This window comes from Arvicanthis niloticus, chromosome 6, assembly GCF_011762505.2.
Source record: "Arvicanthis niloticus isolate mArvNil1 chromosome 6, mArvNil1.pat.X, whole genome shotgun sequence".
NCBI classification, from domain to species: Eukaryota; Metazoa; Chordata; class Mammalia; order Rodentia; family Muridae; genus Arvicanthis; species Arvicanthis niloticus.
The window spans coordinates 19,505,270-19,530,219 of NC_047663.1; the positions used below are offsets into that span (position 1 = coordinate 19,505,270).

A 24,950-nucleotide genomic window follows, 5' to 3' on the forward strand; every position below is an offset into this window, starting at 1 on the left:
CTATTTTAAAAGTCTCTTGTCCTCCTTAAACTTTCCTCTCCCCCACCTCACCCTGGGATGGTCAGATGGGCATTGTGAGGCACTACCCAGGTGTCCTTCAGGACTGAAAGACCTGTTCCCTTGACTGCTGGGAGTGCTGCCAACAGTCTGCATTCAGCTTCCTGAAAAATCCCTCTCCTAGGGGATTTACCTCTGCCAATGTGAGTGCCTTGCCCGCTCACTTGCTTTGGACTTTAAGGACTCGGCTCCCTGCCCAGGCTTCCTGTCCCTATAAAGGACCTCGCTAAAGTATCCTAGCTTCAGAGATCTCAGCACACTTTCTCCCGTGGCCCCATCCTCCACCATTCTCTTCTACAGGTGCTAACTCCAAAAGCACTATCTCTGAAATCAATCATCAATCAGACAATCAATCAGAACTTTTGACACACTGATCTGTTTCCCAGAACCTATTCTTCAGAGTACCTGTTTTTTTTTTTTAAGTCCTTTTTTTTTTTTTTCTTTTTTTTTTTCCAGACAGAGTTGCATCCTGAAGCCCTAGCTGGCTTGGAACTCCCTCTGTGGACCAGGCTGGCAGAGAACTCACAGAGATCCACTTACCTCTGCCTCCCAAGTGCTTGGATTAAAGTTATGCACCAGCACACCTGGCTTCTACTTTGTTTTTTGAAACATAGTTGCTTCCTGGGGTCTAGGGATTTCTCCTTAGACGAGGATAACTGGCCAGAGAACTTCAGGAATGCATCCGTCTCTGCTTCTTCACAGGCGATTACAAGTGGGCACCACAATGCTCAGCTTTTTACCTGGGTGATGGGGATGGAACTCAGGGACTCCTGCTTGTATGGCAAGCACTTTACTGATTAAGCCAATTCGGCAGCCCTGATAATTTGGCATCAATGTTCAACTGCTCGTTCTTTCTTAGCTCCTTCCCATCAACATTTAAGTGTTTCTTACACACAAAGACCTCCTTTGACTCCACCACCTCCTATCAATTCTTCTGTTCCCCTTGAGAATTAAATGTCCTCAAAGAATGGTTTCAACTTTCCTCTGTCCCATCCTGATCTAGGGGTGCCATTTCCTTGAAGCTGTCCAAGTCAAGGTCACTTAAGAACTACTCAATGACAAAGCAGATGGACTCTTAGTCCTCATCCTGCTTGGAAGTGGACACTTAAGGGTTCTGGGGAAAGAGGGCTGGATGGTGTTTTGCTGGGGCAAACAGGTGAAGGAAAGTTTAGCTGAAGTGGACACAGGTAAAAGACTAAGGCTGACTCATGAAGGGATGTTTGGCTGAAGCAGACACAGAGAGAGGATGTTCTGTTAAGGCAAGCACATGAAGGGACATGTGATGAAGGATTCTTTGCTAACAACACACGTGTATTGGTCCACCTTACATTGCATAGTAGAGCAGTGTTTGTCAGGACGTCATAGAGAGAAAAGCACCAAAAGACTTCTGGTGGTGTGCTGTAGTTTCTAGCCACTTCTGCAGACTTGGGTTGATTGGATGCACGTGCTGAGGCAAGGCATGTGGAGGATACATGATGTTTGGAGGGTATAAATAGGACTCCAGGAAGTGACAGAGAACTCAGAAATTTCCACTTCACAATAGGCATATTGAAGACACAGGACGACCTGTGAAGGCTAGTTCTCTCCTCTGCCATGTGAATTCTAGAGTTAAACTCCAATTGTGGGCGTAGCATCATTTACCACTGAGCTACTATACAAGCCCTGCCTTGAGCTTGTGGGTACACACACACACACACACACACACATACACACACACGCACACACACATACACAGACACACACACATACACACACAGACACACACACACACGCACATACACAGACACACACACATACACACACAGACACACACACACACGCACATACACAGACACACACGCACATACACAGACACATACACAGACACATACACAGACACACACACAGACACGCACACACATACTTGGTTGGGTTTTTTTTTTTTTTTTTCAGTGTTGGGGATCAAACACATGGCCTCCTGATTGGTGGGCAAGCACTCTATCCTGGAGCTTGATATGTAAACCAGTCTGGCCTCAAACTCACAGAGTGTCTCGTGAGTGCTGGGATTAAAGAAGTGCACCACCGCACCCAGATGAAATCTTTTTAAAAAAGATTTCTTTCAGGACTGGTGAGATGGCTCAGTGGTTGAAAACACTGACTGCTCCTCTGGAGGTCATGAGTTCAAATCTCAGCAACCACATGGTGGCTCACAACCATCTGTAATGAGATCTGATGACCTCTTATGGGATGTTTGAGGACAGCTATAGTGTACTTACATATAACAAATAAATAAATAAATAAATAAATGGGCTGCAGTAAGCAGGACCACAGTGAGTGGGAGAAGGGAAGGGAGAAAAAAAGGTTTCTTTCTTTTCAAGACAGGGTTTCTCTGTGTAGTTCTGGCTGTCCTGGAACTCACTCTGTAGACCAGGCTGGCCTCGAACTCAGAAATCCACCTGCCTCTGCCTCCCAAGTGCTGGGATTAAAGGTGTGTGCCACCACTGCCCAGCGATTTCTTTCTTTTCAAATGATGTGTACATGTATGTGTCTGTGAGTAAGTATATGCATGCATAGGAAGGTTGCTGGCAGAGACCAGAAGGGGATGTCAGATCCCTTGGAGCTGGAGTTATAGGCAGTTGTGAGCATTGCAGTGTAGGTGCTGGTAACTGAACTCAGGTCCTCTAGAAGAGAATCAGGTATTCTCATCCACTGAACCATCTCTCCAGCCACTAGGCTTTGAAATTCTTGTTGGGCTAACTATAGAGCAACTGACCTTCTCACACACAAAAAAATAAATAAATAAAAACAAAAACAAACAAACAAAAAACCTTTTATCTTGGCTTCTGAGATCCAAGAAACAGACACTTTGCCAGACTTTCTTCCCATCTTCCATTACACCTAAGCTAACCTACCCACTATTGCCCAGTGTCTTAGGGTTTTACTGCTGTGCAGAGACACCATGACCAAGGCAACTCTTATAAGGACAACATTTAATTGGAGCTGGCTTACAGCTTCAGAGGTTCAGTCCGTTATCATCAAGGCAGGAGCATGGCAGCATCCAGGCAGGCATGGTACAGGAGCAGCTGAGAGTTCTACATCTTCATCTGAAGGTGGCTGGGAGAAGACTGGCTTCCAGGCAGCTAGGATGAGGGTCTTAAAGCCCATGCCCACAATGACACACCTACTCCAAGGCTACACCTCCAAATAGTGCCACTCCCTGGGCCAAACATATTCAAACCACTACACCCAGTCTGTTTTTACTACAGCTTGTATCATCTTATGTTATTGTTAGTTATTCATTCTCTTCTCCCTACTTCTACCCCTTTCCAGGGACGCCCTATATTTCAAGCTGGCCTAGTACTTACTGTGTACATGAAGCTGGTTTTGAACTTGTAACATTTCCCCTCTCGTTTTGCCTTAGCATGTATCACAATCCCCACCTGTGATAAATATTTATTTTTTTTCCCTATCGACCGTGAGCTCTATGTATCACGTACCACGGTAACCACTGAACCTGTCATAACAATTGTTGATTGAATCTAAGAACAGCTAATGTGGTTTCACTGAATGTCTACAAGATGTGTTATTCACCTTATGTCTTTCTAAAATTTTTAATTATGGGGATTTAGCTCAGTGGTAAAGAAAAGGCCTTGGGTTGGTCCTCAGTTTGGGGGTTGGAGTCGGGGGAGGCTAGGGAGAAAAAACAAACAAACAAACAAACAAACAAACAAACAGAGTCGGTACTTGAAGGCTCTAAACCTAAACCCTCCATTATACCTGGAACCTCTGCTGAAATACAGTTCACAGTAACAGGGGAGGGCACCCTTAACCAGAAAGCTATCATCAAACAACTGGTTCCTTTTGGAGATGGAGAAGGCAAGAGTATTCAGTGTTCTTGTTGCTTTGTACTAACCCAAACTTAATGTAATTTTGTTGTTTTGTCTTCACTAAGCTAAGTGCGGTGAATAAAGAATTTGAGTCAAGCCGGGCAGTGGTGGCGCACGCCTTTAATCCCAGCACTTGGGAGGCAGAGGCAGGCGGATTTCTGAGTTCAAGGCCAGCCTGGTCTACAGAGTGAGTTCCAGGACAGCCAGGGCTACACAGAGAAATCCTGTCTCGAAAAAACAAAAACACCCCCCCCCCCAAAAAAAAAAAAGAATTTCAGTCAAGTTATCCAGTGATTAATGACTCTACTAGCCTGTTCACAGTTGTGAAGGAGGAAATTTTACCACCCGTACATGCCCCAGACCTGCTCACAATGCCACCGTAAGGACAGTTTGCTGAAAACAGAGATCAAGTAAAGCCCTCATGTAGCTCTGGCTGGTCTGGAACGCTCTACGTAGAGGCTGGCTGGCTTCGAACTCACATAGATCCGCCAACCTTTGTCTTCTGAGTGATGGGATTAAAGGCGCGAACCACTCTAAATATGAGGGTACCTATTTGGGCCACAAAAGCAGGTTTAAAATTCTGTCGAATGTGTGGTTACTGTAACCGATGCTGAACTCGGTACACAGACCACTGAGGCGGGGCTCCGCGTTACACCACTAGATACTGGTTTCTGGCGGCAATTCGGCTCAGTATAGTTTGAGTCTGCCAAAGAAACCTCCAAGCAGGAGAACTAGTGCGCAAGCGCACCTCGGGCTGTCTTTGTTGCTTAGAAAACAGCCAATCAGCGAGCTCGGCGGTGACCAATGGGAAGCGCGGATGAGCGGACCGGCTAGTTTGAACGCCCCGCGCCGGAAGAAGGTTTGTTCGGTGGAATCGGGCGTGGGGGAGCTCTCTCCTGAGTCCGAGGGCTCCTGTCGGAGGTGGAGGGACGCGTAAGCGACCCGTGACACCAGCGGCGGGAACAGACGAAAGGTAACCTTTGGTTCACGGTGGGGCGGCCCGGCGGGCTCGGTGCGGAGCTGTGGTACGCGCGGGCCTGCTGCGATCGGCTGGAACCTGAATCTGCACTTGTTTGGGCAGGTTGGGGACGAGTAGGAGGGCACTTCCTTTGCACCGAGCGCACAGCCGATTGCGATCCCTGCGTCCGTCCCACGGTCCGGGACCCTTATTGAGCCCTCTCATGTATACCCGATCCTTTGAAAGGTGCACCCGGCTCCGTAGCAGCTACCCCTCCTCGCGTGGGAGGTGGAATTGGGTTTCTACACATCAGAACTGGAGAAGCTGGGACGCCCTACAGGAGAGCATGGGATAGCCACGCTCCTCTCCACTCCTCTTGTCAAAGCGGATTACGCTGCTGTGTGTGTACAGAGGGAGGCAACTTGGTTACTGGAGCATTCATAAACACTGGCGTGCATGAAAGAAAACCAGGCGTCTATTAGTACCAGGAGGGTCGATTCTTTTAGCTTTGAACATTTGAGCTACTGACGTGACATGTACAAGGTAGAGCCTGGTGTGTGCCAAAGAACTTAAAATACTGGTTTGTGTTGGTTTCGTTGGTTCTGTGCATCTTGGGGAAATGCTGTATCACAGAACTTTGCTAGCAGTGTCTAATATTTGTTGGGCACTTAAAAACCCAATCTCATTCAAGCTTAACAAAAACTGCTGACACAGATAGTAAAAATATTACAACTTGATTATTGACAAGCCGAGGCACAGAGTAGTTAAGCTTGACTCCGGGGAACATACATAATTTTACTTTTGTGAATGAGCTTCTCATTGTTAACAGCACTTCTCTCCATGTCCCTATCCTATTTCTTCTCTGCCTATTTCATTATGGAACCACATCCCACCCGAGTCAGGATTTTAAGGCATCTTGTTCTTGATTACTTCGTTTTTATTTTATCTAATTTAGCTCCATTTGTACCTTTTTTTTTTTTTTTCTTTTTCTTTTCACGGTCTAGAGACCAAACCCAGACTCTGAACACTCTACCAGGGAGTTACGTTCCCAGCCCTAATACTTTTTTTTTTTTTTTTTTTTTTTTTTTAAGTATAGAAGTATATTATTAGAGACATTTGTAAAGCTTTTATCTAGTGACACACCAACTGTAATTATTGTAATATTGTATAAACTACATTCTGTCTCCACAAGCAGTCAAGTTATAAATACAGGATAGGCATAGTAACACAGACACTTCTATAATCCCAGCACCTGAGAGGCAGAGAAAGATCTCTGAGCTTAGACTGTTTCAACACACACACCCCCACACACACACCACCACACAAAACACACATACACACAAATACAAATGAAAAAATTAAATTCACATTTGGGAATTTAAATAAATACACTGAAGTCAGTTAAGTAGAACATCTTAATTATAATTAAAAGAGAGCTAGCATGGGGATGAGGTGTGAGCTAGTGGCAAATGCTTCCCCAGCATCTCCGAGGCCTGAGTTTAGTTCTTAGCACCCCTACCACAGTCCTCCCAAAATAGAAGCTATAGAATTTTTTAGTTGATCTAAGGCCAATGAGGTGATTAAATTAGCTTAAAATTTACCTTCACACAAATGAAGCCAATCAATTCCCAGATATTTACAGTCAGTTAGAAAAGCAAACCTTTTCATTCTCTCATAAGAGTCTAGATTTTATTTTGAACACGATTAAAATTGCAAGTCTACCCTTTTTAGAGGTGTACTTGTAAAAACTTCAAATAAAACCTCAGGGACCAGAAAGTAGCATGTTCAAGGTCCTAAGTCCAATCCTCTGCATGGCCAATGTTAAGTGTCTGCCAGTGTATGTCGAGGTAACCTGGGAATGGACTAACAACGGATGAAATAGCAAAAAGCATTCCCTGTGAATGAGTAAAGATGCAAAAATGCTCACTCTCTCTGCTTCCAGTCAGTACTGTCCTGGAATTCCCAGCCACAACGTAAGACAAGAAAAATCACCATTTAGAGGATAGGGAATAAGCAAAGCAGACATTGCGGTGGCCTGTGCATCAGTCCTAGCACTCAGGAGGCAGAGGCACTGGGGTCTCCAGGCCAAGCTGAGCTGGATATCCAAATCAAAGGAAATGAAAAACAAAAGAAGGGAATTGACAGAACTGTTAGAGCTCAGCGTTTGGACATGCGCAACACCCAGCCCTGGATAGAAAAAGCCTAGCCTATGTGTGATATTCTTCTTCAAAAGCAAGCATGCGCAGGAGAGAGGAGTTATTGTAACACACTGTTCTATGGATACCAAGGTGAGGGACATACAAAACCCAGAAGCTGGGCAAAAAAACCTACTAAAATGACCTACAGGCAGAACTAGTGTAAGGATGGAGTAGTGTCTCAGTGTGAGCCTAGATTCTAGCCCGGCCTACCATCTGTTTGATGGGTTATCTTTGTTCCATGACTTGTGCAGCAATTCTCACAGAATGGGATTGTTGGAAAAGCTAAAAAGAAGCCATTTGTAAAATACTTACTCTAGAGGGCTTACTATGCAGATACACTCAGTGAAGCACTCCATAAATGTTAGCGATGATGTTTATTCTTAGGCTTCTAGGTCAAGCCTCTGTTCTTCTGTAGCCCTTTTTCGTTTGGAGGACAAGGGTTAGTCAGCATCTGCTTCCTGCTGGGAAAGGCACCAAAGACTTGGGATGAGTGTGTGAGACAAGACACAAGTGTGTAAGGAATGGTGAGAATCAGTGAAGCGACTTTAGCTGCCCCTGTAGCAGTATCATGGGAGAGCTGAACTTCTTCCTTCCCCTCTGTCTTAGCTCTCCTTGTCTGCAGGGGGATCCCCCACAGGTCCTCACAAATTCTCCTCCAGGGAATCAACCTCCTTCAGAGGTTGATCTCATCCCTACAAGGGTGGGCAAGAGAAACTGCCCCTAAAACATCTGGACCTTGGCTTCCCAGCCCCTGCTCAGCAAGCATACTAGCCTCTGGGCTTTAATGAGCTGCCCAGGGTTAGAAACAGGACTTGAATGTAGCTGCCTGCGCACCCTGAAGATCTTATTAAAGAATCATCTCGCTTGTACTTTGGGCTGAAATGCTCTTTCCAAGCGAGGATCAAAGCAAATTTGACAAACGTTCTCTCATTAATCTCCCCATCCCCCTGGGGTAGGAGCAGATTGGTAGCCGCTCTCACTGGCTTTCAAATCAAGGAGCTGATTTGACACTGATGGGCTTGTGTGGATCAGGGAGAGACCTTCCCACTAGTCAGATGCAGAACACAGACCAGGACCCAGGCATCCTTGGGGCACCCATGCCGAGTGTTACCTTACATTCTGCACCTGGTGCCCCCCAGCACTGTCTTGGGAAGAAAGAACATCTCATTAGGCAAACAGACTGGCCTCTCTGGCCCTCGGAGGCGGGAGAAGAGCGCTGTAAAGGTTATGCGTACTCCTTGCCAGTGCCCTTTTTAATTTCCTGCTTAGAATGTTAGGCTCCTCTGTGGCTCCTCCTCAGCCAGAACTCTCCCCAGCCTCGGGGACTGCTGAGGAGGCAGCCAGTGTGGACCTAAGCATGTTCCCACAGAGAAGCCGGTCTCCTGGGAGTGTGAGTGTAAAAACAAGAAAAGGGAATTCTTGAGTGTTGAAAATGAGGTAGAGTTCATATCTGCAAGTGCTTTCAAAACATATAATTTAGTCCCATAAAAGGAATCATAGTCATTATATAAACATAGGAACTATTAAAGTCATGTGACCATCAGAGCATAATATATAATATCATTATCAGACAGGACAGCAGGCTCTGCGGTCAGACTGCCTGAGCTGGAACTGGCGCTCCATCACTCACTAGTATTAGAACCTTGGGCAAGTTGCTTAACCCTCTCTGTCTCAATTTTCTCATTGAAAAATGAGTGTACTAATACTATCCATCTTGTGGGGTCGCAGTGGAGATAAAGGAGATGATGGGTGTGAGCTGCTTTGAACAGACCTTGATACAGTGAGCACTTCGCTAATATGTTTATTATGACAATCTGATTGCCGGGATGAAAACTGAATTATACACACATAAAAGGATTATTGTTGGTTGGTATCTTTCCCTTGTTCGGTGCTGGGAAGAAGTTAAGGAGTTCATGAAAGAACAGAGTTTCAAATCGGCTCACTTCTGCCTCATTCCCCAAGGAAACCCCAAGCTGTTGGCTGGAATATTCAGCAGAAGGCCCACTTTAAGGCCCACTTTCCTTTACTGAATGACCTTCATTATGACTGATCAGCAGATATAACCTTTATCGGCAAAGCATTCATCTGTCTGTACCCCTCACGAACAGCTCCCGTTCCTCCCGCATGTTAATATGTCCCTAGAGCTGGCTTGAACTGACTCCTGCACACATTCCAAAAACTCTGCCCCTACTGTTGGTAGCTTGCTCAAAGGAGAAATAGACAGGCACAGAGATGTGAGGGAGTACAAATGGCTACGGGCTGGAAGCCTCTGGAATTATTACCAGATTAACACTGGGAAATCTGTTGTATTACCCTGTGCATAAGCAGATTCAGGGAGAGACACAGTATAATCATTTCACCAAGTACCCATTCCTCCATCCCTACCGGGCAGTGGAGGCAACCAAATAAAGACGAGCTGAAAATAGAAAGCAACTGTCATTGTTTGTAAACTATATTATCATCTAATTGAAAGGCCTAAGAGAATCAATGGCGGTCTATTAGAACTAATAAGAACATTTGGCATTCTGGGCAGATGCAGGTTATGCATCAGATATTCAAAGCTTTCCTGTCTATATTCTGGCAAGATATGGTTTGGGAAATGCAATTTTAAAAGGTGTCTATTCACAATATAACAAAGACTGTATAATAGCTAGTAATAAACCTAACCAAGAATGTACGATACTCATGAGAGGAAAATTATGAAATTTTACTGAAGATTATAAAGTTGTGAATACACGGAAAGAGACAGCAGGTCCTAGGTGGGAAGCTTCCATATCATAAAGACACCAAGTCTTCTCATATTAACCTATAAATTAAAAATAATCCAAATTAAAATCTTAGTAGGATTTTCTTCATGAGCTTACTTACCAGAGAATTCTAAACTCATATGCAAGGCGAGATGTCCAAGAGTAACCAAGAACACAAGGAGACGCCACGGAGGTGCGAGGACAGCGGTGCACCAGGGAAGCAGCAGCAGCCGAGGGAGGTCCACACATAAGACCATGTCTCTAAGAAATTCCTTTTGCATTTGAGATAGGTGGGAAAGAAATTGTCTTCAGTAAATGATCTTGAGATAATTGCTTGCCAGTTGGAAAGATTTTTTTTTTTTATTTTTTATTTTTTATTTTTTTGGTTTTTCGAGACAGGGTTTCTCTGTATAGCCTTGTCTGTCCTGGAACTCACTCTGTAGACCAGGCTGGCCTCGAACTCAGAAATCCTCCTGCCTTTGCCTCCCAAGTGCAGGGATTAAAGGCGTGTGCCACCAACGCCCGGCTAAGAAAGATATTTTTAAAACTTCACTATCCACAACAATTTTTTTTAATAGATTTTTTTTTTTTTTTTTTTTTTTTTTTTTGAGACAGGGTTTCTCTGTGTAGCCCTGGCTGTCCTGGAACTCACTCTGTAGACAAGGCTGGCCTCAAACTCAGAAATCAACCTGCCTCTGCCTCCCAAGTGCTGACACCACTGCCCGGCTCCACAACAATTTTAATTCCATAAAGAACAAAATGTAAGAAAGGAAGTTATTGGACGGGAGTGTTGCTTTGGAGAGAAATGTCTTTTTGTTTGTTTGTTTGTTTGTTTGTTTGCAGAATTTTTTACCATGTAGCCTTGGATGTCCTGGAACTTACTATGTAGACTAGGTTGGCCTCCAACTCAGAGATTGACTAACCTGCCTCTGCCTCTCCAGCCCAGAAAAAAAAAAGTCATCTTAAACATGACATAGAAATCATAAAAAAAAATACCTGGTCATGGTGGTACACACCTGTAATTGCAGCATATGGGAAGTAGAAGCCAAAGATCAGGGTTCCGGAACATCCTCAACATCCTGAGTTCAGGGTCAGCATTCGTGACATGAGACACTCCAAAAAACAAAACAAAACAAAACAAAAAAGCCATAAAAGGAAAGAACAGACATATTTGACCATTTAAATGTAAGCCAGAGTGGTGGGTCGTTCCTGTAATCAATCCCAGCACTTGGGAAGTAGAGGCAGGAAGATCAAGAGTTCAAGGCTAGCCTCAGCTACATAGTTTAAAAACAAACAAACAAACAAACAAACAAACCAGCCTGAGCTACTTGGGACCCTATCTCAAAAAATGTATCATAAAATAAAAATCACTACATAAAGAAAAACAAAGCAACCTGAAAATTGCTAACTGCAGTCATCTATGCTGCCTGGGTCAGTGGCCGGTAGCTCATCCTAGCACTTGGGAGGTGGAGGTAAGAGGGGAGCTGCTACATAGCAAGTTTGTAGCTAGACTGAGCTACAGGAGACCCTGTCTCAAACAAACAAAAATGTTGTAGGCTTCACTACATTTAAGGCAGGTTTTCCCCATGGTTACTTTAATAGCAGAAATGTACCCCAGGGAGAGAAGTCACAGGAACATTATCAGAAGGTGCTAAAAGCTCTAGATCTTTCTAATAACAACTGTATTTAAAATAATAGAATGAGCCAGAGAGATGGCTTAGTAATAAATGGTTTAGTAATATAGTAACAGCAATTTCAGGGCTGGAGGGATAGATCATCAATTGAAAACATTTACTGTTTCTCAGGGGACTAGCATTTGATACCCAACACCAACCTAGAGGGACTTACAACTATTATTATCTGATGCCATCTTCTGGCCTCTCATACTGTATCCACACACGTACATACACATAATAAAATATTTGAGAGTGTAGTTACATCTGGAAATTTTTTTATTTAAAAAATGAAAACATCTTCTTGAGGAATATAAAATGTATCTAAATAATCAATAGCCACACTTTTCCCTAAAATGTTTTGTTTATTTAGGAGATTTTTATTTTTGAGACTAAGTCTAAGGAGGTAGGTAGCCTTGGCTGTACTGAAATTCATAGAAATCTTCCTCCGCTTTCAAGTGCTAGTATTAAAGCTGTGACCACCACACTCAGCCTAAAATATTTAATAAGTATGTAAATTTGGTATAATTTCAGCTGTAACAATATTAGGGTTATTTTTTGAGGGAAAAGAACAATTTTTCTTATGTATTTAGCTATGTATTTAGCGGTGCTGGGGATCAAACCTAAGGCCTCAATTATGCTAGTATAAGTTTTCCATTAAGCTACACTCCAACTTCCATTTTATTTCTTTTTTATTTCCCTCTTGGTACTACCATGGAAGCCAAAGCTTCACACAAACTTGATTCCAACATTCTTATTTACCTGGGGCAGGACCCAACCCTGTAGCTCAAGCAGGCCCTGAACTCGTGGTCTTCCTGCTTCATCCTTTTCTGTAACTGGGATTATATTTTTTCATAACCAGGCTATTGCCTATACAATTTCTTAAAAAGTCAAATAGCACAGCAAATGCCCGGGAATAACTAACAAAGTTACGAAAAGTCCAGTGAGGATGTCTTGCTACTAGAATTAAAGTGTTTAATGATAGGAAAAGTATGGAAGGAGTGTGAGTATAGGCAAATTGTTTATTGCATTTTATTTCTCATAAGGGGGCCATGCCACAAAGCATGTGTTGAGTCAGGCAAAAATCGCAGGAGTCCTGGTGATTGAATTTAATGTCTTAGGCTTGGCAGCAAGCACCTTTACTTGCTGAGCCATCTCACTGGCCCTATAACCAAATGTCTTAGTGGAAAATATAGGAAGTCCAGTAAAAGACCTTTGGAAACAAAGCCATTTGAATATGACAGAGATGCTATTTCAAGTGAGAAAGATATGTATTAATAATTGATTTTGCTACTGATGTCTTGCTCTCTAGAGGACAAAGTAGACGTCGCCCCTAGGAAGGTGGAGGAAAGGCCCTTCAATACTGAAGCATATTCCTGAGTTGGTGTGGTCCTCATCTTTTTGCACAGGTGTTGCCATGGTGATGGCTGTGGAAGACAGCGTGGTTCGGGTGGTCGTGCGGGTGAGGCCTCCCACCCCTAAGGAGCTAGAGAGTCAACGGCGGCCTGTGATTCAGGTGGTAGATGACCGGATGCTGGTGTTTGACCCTGAGGAGTGTGAGGGGGGATTTCCTGGCCTAAAATGGAGTGGCTCCCACAATGGCCCCAAGAAGAAGGGCAAGGACCTGACGTTTGTCTTTGACCGGGTCTTTGGTGAGGCGGCCACTCAACAGGAAGTGTTCCAGCACACTACACACAACATCCTCGACAGCTTCCTCCAGGGCTACAACTGCTCAGGTGAGAACTGCCTGCTGGGGAGTTTCTGGCTTGCTTCTCTGTTTCTTTCTGAGAAAAGGGTTCTACTTATCTTCTGATCTCTCTGCTTTGGAGTGGGGTCTATTCACTCACTTGACCATGCAAGGCATTCCACTGGGTCCTAGTCTACAGTAGCCAATTAGTTAGACGCTGAGTTTGAACTCTTGATGCTTATAACACTCTAGAGGGAGGAAACAGTGATCATAAAATCACATAAAAAGTGTGTGTGTGTGTGTGTGTGTGTGTGTGTGTGTGTGTGTGTATGGGTGTGTGAGTGTGTGTGTGTACAAGAACTGTGGTCCTCCATCAGAAGGCAGCTGTAGCATCGAGAAAGAAGAGATAGTTCTCAACTCCAGTGCAGATCCTACTGACCAGAAATCCACAGGCTAACCTTGAGCACTGAGGGGTTCCAATGGCAGAAGCCTTGGGACTGTGGTCATAGGTAGCAGAGGAAAGGGACTTGGGAAGGTCCAGCCTGAGGGACATGTGCTGGGACAGTTCTAGGAGAGGAAGATTTGGCCCTACTGCCACCCTGTTCCGTATTTTGTCCTTTATAGTGTTTGCCTATGGAGCCACCGGGGCTGGGAAGACACACACTATGCTGGGAAGGGAGGGAGAGCCTGGCATCATGTACCTGACCACCATGGAACTATATAGGCGTCTTGAAGCCTGCCAGGAAGAAAAGCAATTCAATGTGCTCATCAGTTACCTGGAGGTAGGGCTGCTGCCGCTCTGGCTCACATCATACTTCACTCTCAACACCTGAAGGGGAGTGGGGAAGGTGGGGGAGGCTCCGGGAACAGATACAGCCCAGTGAGAGGCTATGTGAAAAGGAAACAGATATAGCCCAGTGAGAGGCCATGTGAAAAGGAAACAGATACAGCCCAGTGAGAGGCCATGTGAAAAGGAAACAGATACAGCCCAGTGAGAGGCCATGTGAAAAGGAAACTTGCCCTTCTACTCCTGTCATTTGACATCACCACAAAGTGCCACCGCAGGGTTGGTGGCTCAGTGCCACTGCAGGGTCGGTGGCTCAGCATCAGTTCTACTGAGTCTGGCCCTCCTCACCCCAGTGCGTGCTCTCTGTGTTGCTGTCCCAGGGAGGATGATCTTCCTCAGGTCTCTTCCTCTTGTCCTTTTTCCTAAGGTGTATAACGAGCAGATCCATGACCTCCTGGAGCCCAAAGGACCCCTCACCATCCGTGAGGACCCTGATAAGGGTGTTGTGGTGCAGGGACTTTCTTTCCACCAGGTATTCACTGGGCCTCAGGTGTGGCCACCACTTCATTGGTCCTCAACGGTTTCCTCAAATGCAGTTTGGGGATCTCCTGGGTACTGTGGAGGTGATTGGGGATGGTGGTAGCAGTGGTGGTGGCGGTGACAGGTTCTGAAGAGCAGCCTTCCTGCCAGGAGACAAGCCCTGGTGGTAAGACACGACCCCGCCCTGGGGACCTTTTCCGTAGCCAGCCTCAGCGGAGCAGCTACTTGAGATGCTGACCAGAGGCAACTGCAGCCGCACGCAGCACCCCACGGACGCCAATGCCACGTCTTCCCGCTCTCATGCCATCTTCCAGGTGAGCAGCAGCGTGAGCTCTGCCTGAAGCTGGGGGTTCTGATAGCTACACTCCTCCCTCACTCCTACCCCCTGCTCCCCAGATCTTTGTGAAGCAGCAGGACCGGGTTCCAGGACTGACTCAGGCCCTCCGAGTAGCCAAGATGAGTTTGATTGACCTGGCTGGCTCAGAGCGGGCATCTAGCACCCATGCCAAAGGAGAGCGGCTGCGGGAGGGTGCCAACATCAACCGCTCTCTGTTGGCGCTCATTAATGTCCTCAATGCCCTGGCTGACGCAAAGGTACTATGGAGCTCTCCCTGCACCCTTAGAAGAGAAAATGAGCCCCTGAACCCCGTGATCCTTCCCTCCAGGACAGGGCAATCTAACCCAACTATGCGCTTACTGCTACCAGGGCCGCAAGTCTCATGTACCCTACCGAGACAGCAAACTGACCCGCCTGCTCAAGGACTCCATCGGGGGCAACTGCCGTACCGTGATGATTGCTGCCATCAGCCCTTCCAGCCTGACCTACGAGGATACTTACAACACCCTCAAATATGCTGACCGTGCCAAGGAGATCAGACTCACGGTGCGTGCCAGCGGGCAGGGAGCCCCCAACCTGAGAGGAGGTGGGGACAAGCCCTAGACAGCCTCCTTAGATTCCTGTTCAATGTTCCCAGGCACAGAAAGTGCCCTGTACTCGTGACTGAGCATGCTACAGGCAGCAAAGCCTATGTTGAGAAAGTGACATAGGTAGCCACACACACTGATTCCTCCAAAGGCACACTGGTCTTCCCCGCCTGTCGCCTGTCTCTGCACTGAGCTCCACTTACCTGGAGCTGCTACAGAGCAGCCCTCTGCCTGGCTAGAGTGTTCCAGTCAGAGTCAGGGCTCAGGCCACATACAGTCCTCCGCCCCTTGGTGTAGTCCCAGGCACGTTACTGACTTGGGAGAGGGAGTCTCAGTAACAGGAATGGGCTTCCCCATCCCTATCATGGGGATAGCTATTATTTGTTTCAATAAACAAATCTCTTCTGTGTCCCCATCTCAGCTGAAGAGCAATGTGATCAGCCTGGACCATCACATTAGCCAGTATGCCACCATCTGCCAGCAGCTCCAGGCTGAGGTGAGGCATCCTTTGGGAACCAGACTCAGGACAGGGACAGGGAGCAAGACACCGAAGTTTGGAGTCCTATTGGGGTTCTGTACCCTGCCTTTGTGGTCACCTGGGGCTCTGCAGACTGGGCTACTGTTGTTTCAGGTGGCTGCCCTGAGGGAGAAGCTCCAGACATATGAGGCTGGAGCACAGGCCCTGCAACAGCGCTCTCCACAGCCCCCCAAGTTGAGCATACCACAAAGGTGAGCTTGGGTGCCCTTTCCTATCCCACCCTTCAGGTCAGCTGCAGAAGGAATGAGCCCCCATTCTTTTTTTGCCACTTGATGAGCTAGGTATGTTTGCCTATGATCCAACACCTGAAACAAGGGGTTCCTCACCAGGACCTAGCAACTAAAAGTTACCTAGATGGACAACTAACATCCCAGCCCAAATAAGCAAACAAGTGTCTTTTTATCAGGAGAAGGTCAGCATAGGGGCTGGGTCTCATTGTCTTAAACCAGTTAGTCTCTGCCAGCTCCCACTCCCAATGGCTACCCATTTGTCACTCACCTGTTGCAAATGGGCCTCTGCCACCCAGATACCAAAATTTTCTGCCTCCCCTTGTTCAACCCCCCTCTTAAACCTCTCAAAATTCATTTCTTCCTCAGCCTTTCTAGCTCCTCGTTACAGCCTGGGCAATCCAGCCAGTCCTGTACCCCAGAGTTCCGTGCAAAGGGTGAAGCTCCTCGAGAGGAGAGCCTGGAAATAAATGCCCAGGGGCAGGAGACTGTGGATGAAAATGCTTCAGAGCAGGTGCAGTCCCCCCAGGACAAACAGGTAGGACCAGGGGGAGAGAGTGAAACCTGGGCCTTAAAAAGACTTGGGCTGGTGGGATATCAGGAAGGCAGTCCCCCTTCTCTGCCCACATGCATGTCTTGAATCTGTCAGGTTCTTACTTGCTTGAAAGTGGCTGGAAGAAAGGAGAGAAGGATTTTATTTATTTGTTTATCTTTGAACATTTGTTTATTTGTTTTGTGTGTTTGTGTGTGTGTGTGTGTGTCTGTCTGTCTGTCTGTCTGTCCATGCCATAGTGCATATGTATAACTCAGAGGATAATTTGTGACAGTTGGTTCTCTCCTTCTACCATGTGGGTCCCAGGGATTGAACCCAGGCTTAGTGGCAAAGCCCTTGGTCTGCTGAGTCATGTCAGCATCCCAGGGGAAGGATTTTAGGAGATCATCCTGGCTGCTCCATTAATGTCTCCTCCTTCTTTAGTTTCCAACCCAGATGTCAGAGCCAACCCTGCCAGGGTCCCCTAGTCCTTCTGTGCAGGCGAAGCCAGGCATGAGCCAACACTCACCACAGAAACTGGATGTGGACCACTCTAAACAGTAGGTGTCTTGTCTCCAATGAGTCTGAGGTGGGAAGTGGCAGGTCAGCCTCCGGGGGTGACAGCTGATATTTAGAATGTCATGAAAGTTCTGGTGCTTAGCTGACAGTCAAGTCTCTTTTCTTTGGTTGTTTGGAGACAGGGTCTCTCTGTGTAGCCCTGGCTGTCCTAGAACTTGCTCTGTAGATCAGGCTGCCCTCAAACTCAGATCCTCCTGCCTCTGGAGTGCTGGGATTAAAGGCGTGCACCACTGCCTGCTTTAACTCTCCTTTCATCGGCTTTATCCCATGCTGTTTTCAAGCTATCAGACTGGCAAGGAAAGCAAACAATACCACCCCACCCCCACTTCCATCCCCACTCCACCCTCCAAACCTTACCAAACCCCAGACAGTCAGCAAGCACTACTCGAGGGCAGGCTGCCGGGGCTGGCAGGTGGCTTTCCAGTCTATAGCAGAACTGCTGTCCACAGCCAGGAGGAGCCGGGCCCCACATGGAATAGGGGTAACCATGAGTCAGATTTTCCTATGCATCCTTAACAACAGACTGTGGCTAATACTTCCCAGAAGTCAGTAAGAGCCTGCACCCCAAGCCAAAGAAGAAAAGATTTGGACCATTTCTTCTGGGCCACAGAGAGGATTTTCTCTAGTTCTCCCATGGCCCCAGTACACAAATCCCCGGCCACTTAGTGTTGCTGCTACCAGCCCCACTCTTCCCTCCCCAGCACGGTTCACACTAGGCAGTGTATTTAAAGCTTCTGGACAGAAGGGCCTGCTAAATTTTATTTCTTGTCGGGAGTGTCTGTTCCCGACTCAGCAAAAATGCTGTGGCCTGAATAATCAAAGGCTCATTATCAGTCTCATGCTGCCAGCTCCCTGGACCCTGAGGAGCCAGGGATACATGGGTGGGATGTCCCATTGGCCTCCCAACCACTGCCTCCCATGGATGACTCAGTGCCTTGCTTCCTGGTGTCCCCATTATATAGAGAGAGGCCACTTGGTCACCATTTTGGCTCCACCTGTGGTTTTGTGGCCTCCGACAAGTTACCTCCATCTAGGCTGTGATTTGAAAATCACACTTCTTGTGCCCTCTAAGTCCAAGGATCAGTTGTTGCAGGCTGTCTTACTGTCCTTTGCATTTGGAAAAGCTCTGACAACCAGATAAAGTAATTTCTCTTTGACTTGATTAGAACTTGGACCATCAGGGCATTGAATAGATTTGAGATTTTTTTTTTCTAGTTCAGCGGTTTTGTTTTGTTTTTGTTTTTGTTTTAAATCTTGTTCGGTTGGTTGGTCAGTTTTTTGTTGTTTTGAGACAGGAGTATCTCTACATATTCCTGGCTGTCCTGGAACTCACTGTGTAGACTCCACTGGCCTCACTTCACAAAGGTCCACATGCTGGGATTAAAGTGTCACATGAAATCTTATGCTGAGGTCTAATACATAGGACATACACAACAGAGAAACTATCTTAAGTTCTATATTATGTGCTGGAAACCTTCTATATTATGTGCTGAAAACTTTCAAACTAATTTGAAAGCCCATGTCCACAAAGAGAACTGGGCCCTTTATCCAGGGCACAGCAAACACAGTCAGACCCGGGTCATCTGATATCTAGGCTGGTGTATTTCTCCCAATGCCCACTCTTTTCCAAAGAGTTCAGAAAATCTTCCTCATAAATAGTGGCTCAAAAAGATACAGAGTTTTTTGCTGTGTCTTCCTTAATTAATGTCCTGCCTGCTTTCACAAAGGCCTTGAGGCTGCTTTTCCAAATGAGTTTGTGTTTCTTGAGCACACACTGACCGAGGGCAGTGAAGGGGTCCAGAGAGTCCAGACAGGTGGTTACTTGAGGCTAGATCTTTGCTGTGAATAATCCTTACCAAGGTAATTGTGTTTGCTCTGCTGTCACAGGCGTGCCTTAGAGGAAGGGAATTTTCTTTATGAGAATCTAAATTTACAATATCAATAATCACATTACCCTCAGAATTTCCTTTAAATAGTCCCCTGGCGCATGTGAAATGTGTGTTGGTTTTCACACACTTTTTCAGGATCCCTGCCATTTGCTAGAAAACACATCTCCAAATGCATTTTTAAGGGTCTTCTCAAAGCCACAGCCAACGTAGCCTATCTTATTTAATCTCCCCATATTCCAACAAAGTAGGTACCATTTTACAGAAATAATAGTTTAGTGTGACGGGCATTCTTTAAATATCCTGCATGTAAAGTAAGTCACTTAAGGGCACAATGGCACACACCTTTAGTCTTAGAACTCAGAAGGCCCGACAGGCCATCTCTGAGTTTCTGACCAACCAGAGTTATATGGCAAATCCCTGTCTCAGCCAACAATAAAGCCAGATGTGGTGGCACACAGCTTTAATCCCAGCACTCGGGAAACAGGAAGGCAGATCCTGAGTTTGAGGCCAGCCTGGTCTACAGAGCTAGTTCTAGGACAGCCAGGGCTACACAGAGAGACCCTGTCTTAAAGAACCAATACATAAGTAAATAAAAAGCCCTTAGTTAATATTTCCAGCAGCTCTATGAGGTGATTGTACTTGTTACCAGCTGTTTTAGAGTTGTAGAGACTGAGTTAACCAGCGAGTCAGGACCCTGCTGCTGGGCCATGTTGAGAGCTGGGGTTTGAGCAGAACTGACTGGATCTGCGTTCTTAAGTTATCTTACCCTCAGGATAAATGAACTTCAGTCCCAGCACTAAGCTAGGAGCAGTGCACACATCTGTAACTCTAGCATTTGGGAGGTGGAGACCAGAGGGTAGATCTGGAGTTCAATGACATTCTGAGCTCTATAGCATGTTCAGGGCCAGTCTGAGCCACAGGAGACCAAAAGACCACAGCATTATTAAGTGTCAGACCTGAGGAGGAATTCAGACCTCCCAAGTTCAAGGTCACTTGCCATCTTTTTCCTATTTCCCAGGTCACTGTCTCTGTTGTGGGGCGTGTATAATATAGGTGACACCTCCCACCATTGCCTGCAGGGGTGTTGGCCTTCATTAAGGGTATGCCAGAGCAGGACCCAAGGCCAGGAGGAGGGTGAAGCAAGTAAGCTAGTCTGGGGCAAGGCAGGAGGGAACTAGCAGCAGAGCCAGAGTGCCCTCAGTCACATCTAGAGTGATGGGACAGTGTATAGCACAGTCGCCTTCTTGATCAGCCTTGATCTAAATAAGTTATATGCAAATTCTCTCTCCTCTGTTCCAGGTTGGCCCTCCGGGTGCTACGCCTGGCCCAGCAACAGTACTCCCTACTGCAGGCAGCCAACCTCCTGACTCCTGACATGATCTCAGAATTTGAGACCGTGCAGCAGCTAGTGCTCAAGGAAAGCATTGAGCACGTGGCTGAGAACCCCAGATCTCCTGGTCTGGCCAGGGGGGACCCGCTAGCTCAGGAGCTGTGTTCAGAGTCTAGTGAGTGTCGCCTATTAGTATAACCTCTAAGGCCTGTCTGTAGCTAAGGTGTGGACTGGGACCTCATATACTGTCTTATGCTCTTGTGGGAGGCTGGAGCCTAACTAAGGTCATGGTTTTCTATGCACAAACAGGCCAAAGAGAACGGAGAGGTTGGGGGCTCTTTGTGCCTCTGCTGTCTGCCCCTATGTTCTATACACCCTCTTTCTCTCTGGCCAGCCCCAGTCTTGTCTCAGCGTTTTCCTTCTCTCTGTCCAGAGTCTTCAGGGTACTGTGGTCCAGTAACCCGGACCATGGCAAAGCAACTGAATGGTCTCACACACACTCTGGGGATCCCACTGGCACCTGACTGCACCTCAGATAAGACATTCCAAAAGCCTGCCAAGGAGAAAAAAAGGAAGCTGAGCCCCGAAGAGCCAGGCAGCCTACCAGCCCCAAATCTGGAGATGAAGCGCCAGCGCCAGTCCTTCCTCCCCTGCCTAAGGAGGGGCTCTCTACCTAAGGCCCAGCCGTCCTCTGAGCCCAGAACTCCCAAAGGAGAAAGGGCCTCTTCCCCCTCCTCCCGAGTCTGCCCAGCCACAGTCATTAAAAGCCGGGTACCCCTGGGCCCTTCTGCCTTACAGAACTGTTCCACTCCTCTGGCCCTACCCACTCGTGACCTCAACACCACCTTCAATGTCTCTGAGGAATCCCCCTCCAAACCCAGCTTCCATGAACTTTTTGACTGGGAAAAAGTTTCCCAGGAGCTGAACAACACAGACCAGCCCTTTCTCCCCAGGTGAGTCTCCTGTCATCTCCCACACCTGCCAGAAGATGGAAGGTAGCCTGACTCTCGGAGTGGAGACACTTACCATCTGTCTCCTCTTGGTCACTCGTCAGTCTTGTGCCCAGGCCCAGGAAAGCAGAGCGTGCAGTTGTAAGGCAACATGGACCTGTGCCTTATCCCTCCAACTCTGCTGGTTTGTGGCATGCTCATGAGTAGCTAATGGGACCTTAACTTAGGAAGGGTCATCAGGAAATCAGGAATTAACAGTCCCAGACCTATCTATTCTTATGTTTTGTTTTGGTTCCGTGACCTGTTCTGAGTTTGTATTCCACAGACAAATACCTATTTCATCTACTTGAACACCAGATTTTTCTCTCTATCCCAGTGTTGAGAATAGGAAAGGAAGGTAGTGTGGTGGCACATACCATTAATTCCAGCACTCGGGAGGCAGAGGCAGGTAGATCTCTGTAAGTTCAAGGCCAGCCTGGGCTATATAATGAGTTCTAGGACAGCCAGGGCTGGCTACACAGTGAAACCCTGTCTCAAAAAACCCAAAGGGGTCAGGCAGGACACTATGGAAGGAAAACTTAATTTAGTATTTTCTAGTGCAAAGACAGAACTGTAACCTTTGCCCTCTAAGTATGCAATGGGGGAAGGGACCAGCTATCTGCTCCGGACTAAACAAGGGGCAGAGTGACCTGGATATGTAAGGCAGTGGCCAATAGGCTGTTCACCCACAGCCCCACACCTTCCATGCCCCCTGAGCTGGCTCTCAGTAACAAGCTCTGAGCTGGGCAGGTGGAAGGGTGAAATTGCTTGAACTCCAGCTCCCAGGATGCAGGAGAAACTGACATCTGGATGTTCTCCCAGAACAGGGCTGTCACTCAGCTGTCAGCCCGGGCTAAGAGAGGCAGGGAGAGAGACCACCTCTTAGCAGAAAGAAGCCTCAGGTCATTTGGTCCAACCTTTCTGCCTGCAAGCTCGAAGCAGCTGGAGAGAGAAGACTGGTCAGTGGCATTTCTGGTTTCCTCCTGACCTGTCTCTCCCGCCCCCACAGTGCACCTGTCTTCATGTTCACGAAGGGCCGCAAGCCAGATTCTCTTCCTACAACTACTGCCGGCAAGAAGAGGCGCACTGTGAGGTGAGGCTGGCGATGGGGAGAGAGCTCTAACAAGCGGTGGCCACCAACTGGGTGCACGTCCCCGCTGGTTTTCACCTTGGAGAAAGCAGCCAAGAGCTTGTGAGCAGGGCCAGTATTTAGTTCTCTGGCTGGAATTTCTCTGGTCTTTATTTATCACAGGATTTTCCCAGAGATGATGTGGGCCTTAGCCTCCTACCCACTAGAGAGAGTCGTCGTTCATTGGTTAACCACTGATTGGAAACTTTCCCGAGCCTCCGCTTCCTTGAGTGCCCTCATTCCACAAGCCTTTCCCTCTTTGTCCCATTCTCACGAGGTTTTGTTTAGCTTCTGCCTTTGAGGTTTAGTGCCTAGCCAACCCTTTTCACCACACACCTGGGTCCAGAACATGCCTGTGACCGACCCACCTTCTTGTCTCTCTGCCTTCCCTCCTTCAGGCCCTCAGTCTCCCAAGGCCGCAGCTGCATAGCCCGCCTCCACAGTAGCACCTTGAAGAAGCCAGACAGACCCTTCACAGTCCCAGGTAACTGAAACTGGGGACAAGCATAGCTGAGCAAAGGGGGCAGATGAAAATGGGGTGTGGGGCAGGGTGCATGGGGACCCAGGTGGAAGGAGGGCACTTCCAGGACCCTCATGAGGGAGGAGGCAAGAGCTGTGGGACAGAGCCTCACTTCGTCTTCCTGGACCCCTTTCTGTCTAACTGGCCTGCAGAACCCTCCTTGAGCACCCACTGCTTTGATGACCAGAGGACCCCTAAGGGACTGATTGAGGAGACAGAGTGCTGTTAACTGGGTATCCTGCCCACGAGGGAGTCCTGGCATCCACGCTTGTTCTGATCCGCCAATAGCCTTCTCTTGTCCTTGGAGCTGCCAATGCCAAGAGTCCCTGGCCTGCCGTCCTCACCTTGGAGCAATTAACACCACCATGCCCTAGCTTTAGTAATGCCCTCCCCAACCATTCGCCTATGTGCCGTCTTCATTAATCTCATTCACACTCACATATGTGTCTACATATATACATCCTCCTTTGTGAGTGATAAACGTGTGGCTGTATTCAAGGACTCTGTCAGGGTTTCTCATTCCCAAATCCTTCCAGGCAAGCAGAGAACTCTTAGGCTGTGTTCTTACCCCTCAGCTTCATGTCTGACAACAGGGCTCTGCATAGTGAAGGTGGATGGGGCCAAGAGGGGTTGCTGACAAGTGTCTGCTTAGCTCTCCTGGTGCTAAACATGGTATACATCCAGAATGTAAGGAGAGAGGATAGAGCCTTAGGTATAAATGCCAGCTGGTTGTGTCAGTTTTTAGGCATCCTTCTTGTCTTTGGCTTCTCCATGTTCACATGTATGTATATGTATTCACATAGGTGTATGCCTATAGATGTATAGATTTTTCGCTGTAATAATAAACATCTCTGTCTGTGGTGTCTTCCTTCTATTCTCTGAAAAGTTGGTGCTGATTTTTCTTTCTTATCTTTAAGACTTCAAGCTGCGTGTGGTGACACATGCCTGTAATCCCAGCACGTGGGAAAAAGCTGAAGCAGGAGGATCTTGAGTTAGAAGACAACTTTTGCTACATAAGGTGAAAAAAAAAATCAACAAGGAACTTCTAGGCCTGTAGCTCAATGGTAGGGTGCTTGCTTAGAATGCTTGCAGCCCTGGTTCAAGAAACGTAGAATCCGCCAGGCAGTGGTGGCACACACATTTAATCCCAGCACTTGGGAGGCAGAGGCAGGCGGATTTCTGAGTTTGAGGCCAGCCTGGTCTACAGAGTTCCTGGATAGCCAGGGCTATACAGAGAAACCCTGTCCCGGAAAAAAAAAGAAAAAGAAAAAAAAAACATAGAATCCAGAAAACATACCTGCCTGGCCCCTACAGTAACAATCCTCTCCCTGGGCCTGGGAGATGGCTCTGCAGGTAAAGGCTCTGGTTTTGCTGACCTGACAACCTGAACTCAATCCCAGAGCCCCACACCACAGTTGTCCTCTGACCACACACGTGCACACACACATGTTGCCTGCACACAAAATATTTCCCTCATTTCAGGGTCTTTGCCCCTGTGAATTTAAAAAGAATCTCACTCGGCTGTCTAGTACATGCTATAATCTTAGGGGTGGCTTGTTCTGCTGTCAGGAATGGCCTTTTGAATAGTAAGTACCAAAGTCTGAGGTAAACCTCCAAGTGAATCCCAGCTAGGGTCCAGTGCAGCCTGCTCCTCCCCCCCCCCTTCCTTTCCATTCACTGGATCTCACAGGGATTCAACATGGTTATCTCTGTTCTTTCCATGAAGACATGGTTGGCTGAGTGAATTAATAGTGTAAACAAAATTACAAGAGCTTGTGTT

General features: G+C 47.1%; 1 protein-coding gene across 2 annotated transcripts; it reads left to right on the plus strand.

Moving 5' to 3' along the window:
- Positions 1-4,768: 4,768 nt before the first annotated feature.
- On the plus strand, positions 4,769-24,055 carry Kif18b (kinesin family member 18B). Of its 2 annotated transcripts, none has more exons than XM_034506161.2 (16): positions 4,769-4,896; positions 12,909-13,235; positions 13,811-13,968; positions 14,401-14,505; positions 14,717-14,827; positions 14,910-15,107; positions 15,220-15,396; positions 15,859-15,933; positions 16,069-16,166; positions 16,572-16,740; positions 17,179-17,294; positions 20,502-20,707; positions 20,966-21,485; positions 22,531-22,614; positions 23,049-23,134; positions 23,323-24,055. In XM_034506161.2, the coding sequence occupies exons 2-16, from the start codon at positions 12,917-12,919 to the stop codon at positions 23,397-23,399; spliced, it is 2,499 nt and encodes an 832-aa protein (XP_034362052.1). In that variant the 5' UTR covers positions 4,769-4,896; positions 12,909-12,916; the 3' UTR covers positions 23,400-24,055. The 2 variants fall into 2 exon arrangements, with proteins under 2 accessions (XP_034362052.1, XP_076791821.1); XM_076935706.1 differs by having other exon boundaries at positions 4,773-4,896; positions 16,572-16,716; positions 23,323-23,554.
- Positions 24,056-24,950: the final 895 nt, after the last annotated feature.